Source organism: Vicia villosa, unplaced genomic scaffold, assembly GCF_029867415.1.
Source record: "Vicia villosa cultivar HV-30 ecotype Madison, WI unplaced genomic scaffold, Vvil1.0 ctg.000659F_1_1, whole genome shotgun sequence".
Classification (NCBI taxonomy): Eukaryota; Viridiplantae; Streptophyta; class Magnoliopsida; order Fabales; family Fabaceae; genus Vicia; species Vicia villosa.
Window position 1 is genome coordinate 116,302 of NW_026705294.1, and position 12,204 is coordinate 128,505.

The 12,204-nt window shown below is 32.1% G+C and overlaps 1 protein-coding gene across 1 annotated transcript; it reads right to left on the reverse strand.

The window, feature by feature from the left end:
• Window positions 1–9,439: 9,439 nt before the first annotated feature.
• Window positions 9,440–11,621, reverse strand: LOC131630219 (F-box protein At1g11270-like). Its single transcript, XM_058901004.1, has 2 exons — window positions 11,613–11,621; window positions 9,440–10,600 (listed from the first exon to the last, which is right to left on the reverse strand). The coding sequence occupies exons 1-2, from the start codon at window positions 11,619–11,621 to the stop codon at window positions 9,440–9,442; spliced, it is 1,170 nt and encodes a 389-aa protein (XP_058756987.1).
• Window positions 11,622–12,204: the final 583 nt, after the last annotated feature.

Sequence of the window (12,204 nt, forward strand, 5' to 3'; positions counted from 1 at the left end):
TGGAGTCTGCTCTTAAAAGTAATACATAGACGTTAACTAAATTGGTTTGACCTCCATTTTGTTCAATTTAAACTTTAATCCAATTGGTTTATGCTTAAGTTGCAATTTCTTTTTGTGTAAAAAAAAGGGCAAAAGACATAGTCTATTTATATTTCGAGGGGGTGTTTGAAAAAAAAGTGATAGGGGAAAAGTAAATTTCGCCTATGTTACAAGGAGTTTTGTATATTTAACTCAAATTTTAATGGATGACTGTTATACCCCAAAATTTGCCCGCATCTTTTTCAGAAAGAAGGCAACAGACTTCTGTCTAAAAATTGGGAGTTTCATATAATCTTGGATTTTATTTCGCAAATATCCTGATTTCATGAATACTCGATTTTTAGAATTTTTTCTTATACGGTATTTTGGTTCGCTGTTGAATTTATTCTTACGCAAACGCCAATTACTGTTTATCACTTCACACACGCTGTTTATTTGAGATTTATTTGCAGATAAATAGTACTGACGCAATTGGTACAGAATTAAATTTTTTGCAGGCGCAGAGTTCGGGGATTCAGACTGTACTGGTAACGAGTAAATTATTATTAGTTTTTTGTTTCCCACTTATTTTTGTACTATATTCTATTATTTTCAAAATCTTTTCCTTTCTTTTCAAATCTCTTTCTTTCAAAATCAAATCCTAACTTTATTCTACACATCTCTCTTTTTCAAACCCTACCACACACTTTCTTTCAAATCCTACTACCACTCAAATTTTCCTTTTTTGTACGGAATCACTTCATTCCCCAACGTCTCTATCCTTCTTTTCACTCTATAAATACCTCTCATTTTTTCCATAAATTCTCACATCAAATTTCAACTCATCTCTCAAATTTCTACTTCATATTCATTCTCTCTTCTTCCCCGGCAAGAATGGCGAAGCAGATGGATACGTGTTTTCTTATGGTCATCACTGTCGTGGTGGTAATCATGTCCTTCTTCTGTCTGCATAGTCCTGAAAAATGCGGACCTGGGTTGTTTGCACTCCCAATCATCTATATGTTATTATTTATAGCATGGGTTATTAATCGTCATTCTTAAAGTTTGTCGTATCTTTTATTTTTAAATAACGTACCGTTTACTCGTCGTACTGTTCATTATATTATGTAATATTTGTACTGTCAGTATTAAATGTCGTACTATTTGTCGTACTGTAGTTTAATTATCCAGATAATATTTTGTGTGTTTTCTGCCAGTCAAATATTTATTTTTCTGTACATTAAATATTTTTCAGGGTTATTATCGGTAGTTTTGTTCGCGTACGGTATATTTTATTTATTTATTATGTCTGTGTTTTTCTAACAACTCATGTAAATAAATTTTCACCATTAACACAACAAAAACAACAAAAAGAAAAAATTAACTTTGACTGTTGAATTTTCACTTTAACTGCTACATTAATACCTGAACAGTCAGTTGACAGTCAAACCCGCTGACAGTGCAATTCTCCGTGTTTTATACCATCAATCAAATCAATCTTTTTGCATTTCAAAGTTCCAAGATTTTTGTTCTAGAAGTCTTCTGAACATCACATGATCAACAGAAACTCAGCACTGCACAAAAACCAGGTACGCTCAACTGTCTCCTACACGAACAGTCCCTAACTAGGGTTTTTTGTTTTTTTTCCAGGAGAACAAGTTTTTGAGACTTCAAATGGATTTTATGAACCTCCATATATATCAAAGTACCACCATACAAATTTTCAAACTTCAATTCGCTCAGACGCACAGTCAGCAGCTCAAACAGTCAACAGACGACTAGTTTGACCGAAAAGTCAACAGACAGTCAAAAATGAAATTTTTTGTCAACATCCATATTTTGTCAAAAGATTCATCATTTGATCATTGGTTGATCATAATTCATCAAGGAAAGATCAAAAATCAGCAAAACCCTAAGTTTCAAAATTAGGGTTTTCTCCTAAAAAGTCAACTGAACTTTGACTGGTCATAACTCTCTCATCCTTCATCCAAAAAATTCCAACCAAATCTCATTTCGAAGGAAATTCAATTATCTTTCAAATGCAATTGGTCCCATGGTCATTAGATTCACCATTTGAAAAATATGAACCAAGACATTACAGGTCATTTTCAAAGTCAACAAAAAGTGGTTTTTTGTCAAAGGCCATAACATCAAGATAACTTCTCCAAATGAAAAAAAGTTTCCAAAGTGGCTTGTAGAGGACATCTTGAGGTTTCTAAAAAGTACAAGAACTCCTTCATATGATAAAAATTTAGGGATTTATGCCTTGTTGAAGTTGGCTATTTTTTGGGAAAATGCATGAAATCAACATTGATCAAAAGTGTTTTTTTTTTTCAAAAGAGACCAAGTTTCCATGATTCAAACATGCTTCCAACAATGCTAAGGGCCTCCCACGACCAACCTAAGGCCCATAACATTTTATTTATTTTTTTGGTTTAATTTTATTACATTTAAGATTAAATTGAAAAAGAAATGGAAGGATAATGTTATGTAGCTTGGATCTTAAGCATGAGTCATCAAGAAACATTCAAAGTTCTGCCCCAAAGAGATGGTACAGCAGAAGATTGAAGAAAATTGAGCCATGGTTGCTTGAATTCAAAGCTACATATTATTAAAAAAGTCAAAATTCAACAAAAGCACTTATTGCTTCTTAGCTTAGTTTTTAAGTGCTTCTTTGCTTATAAATGAAGAAGTAGAACACTTCATCAATAGAGGAGACGAAATCAGAACCTTACTCTTGCTTTTATCACTCATAAATCAAATTGAAATTTTCAAAGAAACTTGAAATTCGAATTTTTAGTTTAAGTCATTTTTAATCCAAACTAAACACTCAAATACAATCCCCAAGCATCACTGAATCTATTCAAATCAGTTTCAAGCTTTGAAACTCAAAGAATCGAGCACTATACCTCACGGTTTGCTCAAACTAAAACTTACAAAAATCTCATCATACATGCATGTTTAACAAGATGTAGATATATATTTGAGTGTAGTATGAGGTTCTGATCATTTCTGGAAGTTTAATTGAGATTTGGATGCGTGTACACGAAACCACCATTTTAGGGTTCTTCATCTCAAAATTAGGGCTTTTCAAATGAGGCAAAATTACAGGTTCAAATAGGTCCCATTGAATTCGTATGGACCAGACGAGTTAAACCATGGCATCGCGCCAAATTTATATTGTGTTTTGCCCGTATTCGCTATTTTTGCAGGTGTAATAGGTTGGAGCTTTTCATACCACCTGCAAATGAACGGTGTAAAAGAGTGGTTCTGATGAAGAAGATGATGCGTGGCTCCTTCCCATTGGTTGAGGGCGCGCGCGTGTTTTTTAAAATAACTTTTGATTCAGTGCTTTGCAGGTTCTGTACACTTCATGTTCCTCAAAATCTGAACCATCAGATCATGCCAGCTGCTCATCCAACGCACCAAGACACGCTAGTCCATGATATAGACTCTTAAGCCAACCACACATAATCATTTGTTTTATATTTTCTATTTTATTTTATTTTCTTTGCTAAATTAATTAAAAATAGTTCTAAAAATCAAAAAAATATAATAAAAATATTTTTAGGCTTATAAAATAATCTATTATTTTTTGACATAAAAATATTTTATTTTTCTTAATAATTAAAATATTTTGTTTAATTAATTAGTATATATTTATATATTTGCTTTTTAATTATTTCAACCAATCAAAAAATCATAAAAAAATTGTTCTTTATATTAAATTTAGTTTATATATTATAGACTAATTTTGTACATATTTAGAATATTTTTCTCTTTAAGTTTTTATTATTTGTGTAATTATTTGCATAATTATATGATTATTTAACTTAATAGTTTTCAAAACAATTTCAAAAAGTCCAAAAAAATTAGTTTTATTTTAAAATTAATTAATAAGCACTTTGAACATATTTTATACTTAATTTTTAGGTTTAAATTTTATTTCCACCTTTTTCTCATTTTAATTAAATTAATCATGCATTAATTCTAGTTAAAATCAATCATACAAAAATCCAAAAAAATACTTCCTTTTATCTTATTGCAATTTAAATTCTTAGTTAAAGTGTATAGGTTGTCAAATTCATGTAAATAGCGTAGTTTACATTTCCCGCACAAACGATGTAATAGCGTAGATTTACTTTCCGCATTTTACATTCCCGCATTTTAATTTCAGTATATATATAAAACTGCGTGTATGTCAAAGATAAAAATTGAAGCGTTAGGTCACTAACTTCAAAGATAAAATATCTGAATCAAAACATAATCACACTTGCACCTCTTAGGGTAATCCCTCTTTTACTCTTTTCAAAATCAAAATCTAATTCTACTGTTTCAAATGCAAAATCGAACTTTCATTTACATCCGGTGAAAGGAGAATTTTCTAAAGGTAATAGGAAAAGACCTTATAACTTAGGGTAGACCTCCTAATTGCTTGCTCAAATCAAACAAACAAATGTCTCATATACCGTTGTTTTTCAAAATAAAACTTTCAAAAAAAGACAATACTTGGTATATATCCAAACAAGGATCATTACGAAGTTAACGTTCTTTTTTTCAAAATATCTTTCGAAAGATAAAACACTTTGTATACATCCGCACAAGGATCATTATAAAGTCAATTCACAAAATGAATTTTAAGACCACATACAAGCATTTCAAGGCAAGAGAAAAATGATTCAAAACAAGTGAGCTAAGCAATTAAGAGCCCATGGATAACCATGGATACAAAGGGTGCTAACACCTTCCCTTTGTATAACCTACCCCCTTACCCAAAATCTCTTAAAGGTCTTTTTCTGTTTCTTTTATAAATCTTTCCTTAATTGGATAAAACAAAAGTCGGTGGCGACTCTCTGAATTTCAAAAACACAAAAGCAAAAAGAAGAGTCAGTTCGTATATCTCTCCCACGAGAGGTATGGTAAAAAACCGAGGGCGACAATGACAATGTAAAATTATGTACACTGTCGATGCACTACTTTTTAACTCAAATCATATACATAAAGTTTAAATTGTGAGTTTATAGTTGATTGTATGGTAATTTAATTTATTAAATAATTAAAAATTGATAATGTTTCAAAAAGAAATTGTTATTATATATATCTTATATATAAAAGTTGTTAAGTCTCTTAATAATTTTCTACGCCAAAAAGTTGTTATTTACTTGTTTTAATATTTATTTTATTTAATTAATTGATTAATCTTAAAGCTTAAAGGTAGTGCACTGTCAGTGTAAATATTTTTGCACAGTCAGTATGTCACAACCCTTAAAAATAAATATTTTATATTTGATTTAAAGAAAAAGTCAAACGTTTATAAAAATTAACGGTTTAGATTTCACTGACAGTGTAAAGCTGCTTTACACTGTCGGTGTATTTCCATTAAATCCTTAATATTAATCTATTATTTATTGGTAAAATCTCATTTAATAGTTAGAGTATCTATTATAATAATAATAATAATTATTATTATTATTATTATTATTTTTATTATTATTATTATTATTATTATTATAGTCTGTGATGCATGCATTAACTATCATAAAACTTCTTTCCACTATCACAACTTCTCTCCACTATTTGATCATTTCTTTCTCTTTCTCTATTGTATAAATTAATTTATCAGCTCGGCAAGAGGCATGTTCTCGGAGAACTTAAGTAAACAAAAGTAAAAAAATTGAAGTAAACAAACTTAAGGTGGATATATGTTTGTGTCCTCTCTAATTTGTGGTGTATTGGAAAAATCATATGGACACCCTATTTATAGAAGATTTAGAGCAATTTGGTCCAAAATATTCTTATCATGTGTCAGGGCATGTTTCAATTATACACTTTTGAATACACTCCTTATTTTTTAATGAAAACAGGGAATTTTCAAATATATGGCATGAATTATCATCGATTAAATCTAAAATCAGATCTTTCTTCGACTTCTCCCTATTTGTTTCTCTCTCAAGCTCCGTCAACTTGGTGAGTTCTTCCATCCTTTGCAATAAATGATCCGACCAAGTTTCCACATCTTTTGCGGAATATGCCGTCCACTCCACTGATGTAGCCAGAATAGGACACTCGGGTTTCATATACACCTGAACAAAATGGAGTGATCTAAGATGCCCAATACAAATGATGCGGCCGGATGGATCTTGAGGTAGGCGACTACATAGTGAGGAAAATGTCACCGAAAATTATATCTCGTCAAATCGATATATACCCTGTCATATGCACTTTCTATAAGATGGTCCATTTTAGGGAAGCACATCCATTTTTCAGGTGTTGCGAGTGCATTGTGAATTTTATTGAATCCTTCCTTATTCCCATATAATCGTGTGCAAGCTTCCCAATGCGCGATCAACTACGAAATAAGTATTTGTCGCACAATAATGTGGTTCTCCTCTCCTTTACCAAGTAAACCGGACACGATCCGAAACGCATAATTATCATCACCTCCCACATCTACGATCCTCTTAATGTGTTTGTGCATAAAAAGTGGCATCTCATCATTGTGAGTAATTGGTGATAGAATTTGTGGTTTCTTAGTCGAAGTTACACGAGGTGGTTTAGAAATGCGAGCTCCCTTGAAAACACTTTTTTGCGATTTAGTGCTTGGAGAATCCGGAAAATGTGAATCAACAAATTAATGATAAGACGGAGTCCAATTTATTGAATTTCCATCTTGTGTACTTTTACACTTTTTAGGGGCACCTTTGGTTTTTACGAGTTGTGAAGGAGGTTTCAAGTTGGTGGTTTCTGGAAATGCAATTTTCCTCAGTTGTTCTCTAATGTTCAATCTCATTGTGTCATCTGCTTTAGAAAATCTATCTATGATCACTTCCAACTCGGTTGCGATGGTTATACTCGATGTACCGTCCTTCGTCGTATCATGGTCATCAAAATAAAGTATTTTCCAATGAATGTACTTGTCCATGTGTACAAGGGAATTTACCTTCATTTTTTCAAAAATGAGACAAGCATATGGAAGCCTGTAAGTTTTCTTAATTATACATCCACACTTCAAACTATCTGGCTCCGTTGTCTCCACACGCTTTGCTTCATGAAAAATAATGTTCAATCCTGCTCGGGATATGTTAAGAACTAACTTTAAGAATAGAGTGTTATCTTTGGATCGGTGTTCAACCACATTTATGCTTCGACAAAAATTTGATTGAATTTCATTATGTTGGTTTTGAAGCATTTGGTTCACCGTGTCTCATTTTCTACAAGAATCTCTTTTGCTATCACACAATCATTTCTTCAATGTCGCATGTTGAGATTCGAATCGATTAGTTATTGTGTTTCCCAAATTTCTAACACGGTCCGTCCAAGCAAGCACAACTTTTTCTTCACATGATCAAGAATAGTAGATTCAACGTATTTTAGAAAATTTGGATACTTGACACACAAGCTCCTGAAATGTACCACATTCTCAACATAAAATTATTTTTCGAAGAATTTAAAACATTTACCCATGGATCCATTATATTCTCCACCACAACACTAGATTTGACCATGCTTCCGTCTGCACTCTTTAAATCTTTGGTGCCAACCGCAGATTTGAGCTTAGCTCTCAAATTTTTCGTTATATGATACCGATAAAGTAATGCATATGATATAGGAAACACACTACCAACCGCATTTATCAGGGCGGTATCCCAATCGGTTACATTGACACTAGGCATATTTTGTGGATCCTTCAACAAACTCTTGCATACCAGCAATAATCGTTTTAACATCGTCCTTCACTTCATTCGGCTTAGCATCATCATTATCTTGTCTGAAGCATATTTGGAAAACATGATGGGGTGCACATATCTAGAACGGGAAAAAATATAAAATCTGTTAAGAATTCCGTTTTTGTAACAAGCATTTTAGGAAATGCATTTTTGAAATAATTTAGGTGGGTTTCCAAAATGCATTTCCAAACAAACACAATGTTTTCATCCAAAAATCAGCTTCAATGCTATGAAATGAGAAAAATTTACTTTAATTGGAGCTTTTTATTCTCCATCTGACATGATAAAACACTTGAAACTTGGTTTGAAGACGAAAAATCAAATGATAATGGACGAAGTTTTTTAGAGGGTTTTGGTTATGGGGTGAAATCAAGTGAATGAAATAGTTTATGCAGCAATGTGGTATAAAATGAAAATTTTCAGAAATGTATCTCCAAAAATATCACTGAATATTTAAATTTAATGTTCATGTGTAAATAAGGTGTTTTCAGAGATGCATTCCGAAACACCTTAAAATCTGATTTGGAGTACGTTAGAAGATGCATCTTCGAATATGTATATTTTGAGGTTTGGGTTTTTACACCCCTATAAAGTGTACAAATGAGTTCCCATAGGAGAAATTAGGATGGATTTACTCTTTAGAAAGAATTATGTTATAAACAAGATAATACAATTCTAGTTCAAGTTCATCCAAGATATGTTGTGAGGCCCATAAATAAGAAGATGACCTTAGCTATTGGTGGCTATTGGTCTTATGGCCAACTGGTATGTATCTAATTGTTATGACTTGTCTTATAGTACACATATATTTTAATCTGAATTTAGTTATAATGCATTGTGTAATATTTAAATCAAAAGAAGGAAGATATGATAATCTCAATACTGAGAACAAGATTACAAGAATTTGCAGCAAGCAAATCAAAAGAATAAGGTGAAAATCACAGCGGAAGAAGAAGGGTCGAAATGAACTCTTCAAAGAGCTCTTATTGATATCATATTATGAACAAAGTGAATTACTTTATTGAACCTCCATCAATGATTGCAATAGGCATTTATAGGAGAGATGAAGTCTATGCTAGTTATGTTAGGAGTGCAGTACAGGATAATACTAACAATCTCCAACTAACAACTAACATATACTATTAATAAAAAATTTCTCTCTAATAACTAACTTGTTGGCGAAGCTTTCCCTCTATAGAAAGCTACTCAAATTTTCTTCTTTCTCCTTGTGTAATAACAAGGATCAATTGCTTTATAATGCAAATAGAGATATTACAATCACAATAATGAATCCACAAAATTAATCCATGAGCATGTATAGCCTCATCAAACTTGCTACAGAGGCAACCTCAACTCATTAATATTAGAAAAACAATCACAGCCACATTGTTGTGAACTATACTACAAGACCAACCCAATAAGGAATTTGTTTTTGGGAAGATTGTCAAAGAAGATTCATGTATAGATCTAGAGTTAGAATAAAAACAAATCAAAACAGATTAAATTTATATAAAGATTGTCACACTGTTATAGCCAATACATAATCAATCATAAGGAAAAAAGATTCATTGATTCAAAGATTGCCAAACCGTTTACAATACACTCAAATCTAAGTCATGATAAGAAAATGATTGCACAACATATATTAATACCCAAATTCAAAAAAGTAAATAAATCATGTACGAACCTTACTTTCAACGATACCAAACCAAACTTTCAACATAATTCTTGGAATGAAACGGCCAAGATTTATTGATTCTTTTAACACTATTATCTCTCCAATTATAGAGAATTATCTGACGTTGTTGATATGTGTTTGTCAATAACAGTGTATCTTTCTTCTCCAAAAGAAATAATGGCAACAAGCTATAGTTGAATTCATCATATGGATCATCTATTTGAAGATTATTATGATAACTAATTTTAAGGAATTGAGTCCAAGAGTCTTCCACTCCAAATTCCTTCATTTGCCATATAACAAAATGAGTTTGATTGAAATCATGAGAAAAACAAAGACAATCCTTTAACACACTTAGATTTGGATTAATAATTGGCTCATCATCAAAACTCGGAGGAGGCAACAATTGAGTGTGTATTTCGGTGCCTAAATTAAGAGAAACAATCACAATTTTTTTACCGATGTAATTATGATTTGCCAACCAAATGAAGCTACCACTCAATTGCACAACGTTCATTATGCACTCATGATCCAGAGGAGAATTTTGAATATTTCTCCAAACATTATGGCCCAAACTAAAAACTCTTACCTGTGTTGTATGAGAAATGAAATAGACCACCTTATAAGTGCCGGTTGAATCATCATAACCAAATATCAAATTATGAGGACGGTGTAGGTCTTTATGTTCACTAGAATACCCTAATTTTTCTGATATTGTTCTAGTGGCAGGATTCCAAAAACTAAAACACATCTCTCTATGGTCATTGATGTAAGAAAGACCTAACAAACATAGCAATCCATTGCAAGAACCAATTATAGAGTTGCAGTCCTTATCTTTCAATTGATGGTAAGAATCATTGAAACGATTGACGATGATTGGAGGGTTTTCCATCAAATAAAACGCTGCCTCATCCTCAACAACGAAAGAAGATATAATCGTAATGTCCGCATTCCGTGCAGATCGATTAAGGTGTACTTTGACAAAGGTGGGATCGGAGATGAGTGACTTCCATGACTTACTGACACATCTTAGTTGCAAGAGAGATTTGACGGGAAGAAAGGAAAGCACTTCGACAACAAGTTCTTCCGGAAGAAATACCGGCAACCGTGACATGTTGGGAGAACGGATATTTATGTGACAGACAGTATAGAAAATTTGGAGCTGCAAAGTGGAACCCTAATTACACACAGGAAAACAGAATATGGTTTCGAAAGTGGAGAACTCGTGCACTGTTTAAGGTATAGAATAGTATTATTTATGCTTAATTTTAATTCTCTATTTTAAGTTAAATAACTTTTACATTTTAAATTCAAATAAATTTAATTGTTTTTAATGTTTTTGAACTCAAAATTAATAATTTTTTTCCTCTTTTAATAATATTTTGCTCATATATGTTCCACACAAATTCTTATATGATATTTTCTTATGTTTCACAATGACACGCTATTAAATATTAAATACATTATCAAATTTAAATTTAAAATATGTATATTCCACACAATTCTTATATGATATTTTATTATGTTTTATAATTACATATTATTAAAAAGTAAATATATTATCAAATCTAAATATAAAAGATTGATATAAGCAAAAAAATTGTGCGAAACTAATATAAGGGAAACTAAATTTATGATTAATAATATTGTGAATAGATCGTTAGGGCCGCAATTTTGATCTTTTGTGAACTGAAGGTGTACCTACTACGTATTCCGATGCTAAAATAAAAATGAGAGCAAGGAGAGCAAGTACAAAATAGGTGTGAAGGAGTGAATAATAAATACTTGACCATCTAAAGAAAGATGGTATTTATAGCCCCCAACACTGAACCAAGATTTCTTAATTGGGTCGATCCATTGGAGGTCCGCATGCTAGGAAACTGTCAAAATCTTACGTAATAGGGCTGAGTCAGCAAGTGATTTATGTTCTGGATGAGCATAGCGTAGGATTCAGATGGAATTGTCCGAATCCCTCGCAAGCGAGTTTGACCACGTGCTCGCCTCAAAATTTATGGAGCCCTCTAATTTTATTTAGAATACCGTGAGTAATTCAATTGTAAAAAGTGTAACCAAGTAAATCTACCTGACAATTCTTAATTCCGGGAATGAATATGTATGAGCCTCTACTTTATTTACAGAGAAATGATAAGTTTACACCCCTTTTTAACACCTACACCCTATTTCTATACATAATACATACTAATTTTGTTTTTTAATAATTTATTTATCTTGATTTCTGTGCAAAACCAGTTAAATTTGTTGATTTATACGGTGTAAGATACGTGGGTGTAGAAAAAAATTGTAAATATAGCACAGCTCTTATTTATATCTTACTTTTTACCTTTAATATTTACAACATACCGAATCCACGTGGGACTATATAGGTGGCCTATTTTATTTATAGATTACTTTTGCCTTCAATTTCAATATTTATGACTGTGGAACTTTGTACACTATTAAAGCTGGTCTTCAAAGGAAAAGTAAGGGCAGTCGAGTGTGTGGCTATTCTCCGATGCATCTTGGAGGTTATGTCAAAATTTGAAGTTGTTGTGATCTCTCATGTTAACAGAGCTTCTAATTCCTGTGCTGATTGCCTTGCCAAGCGGGGATGTTCGGAGCGGCAGTCTGTGGTTTACGAGAAGCTTCCTCAATTTTTGAGAAATTTAGTTGAGCTTGATGCTCAGGGGATTGTCTCTCTTTCAGAGCCTGTGTAGTTGTTTGTTTTTTTGGGCCTAGGCCCTCCCTCATAGCAAAAAAAAAAAAAGCTGGTCTTCAACAATT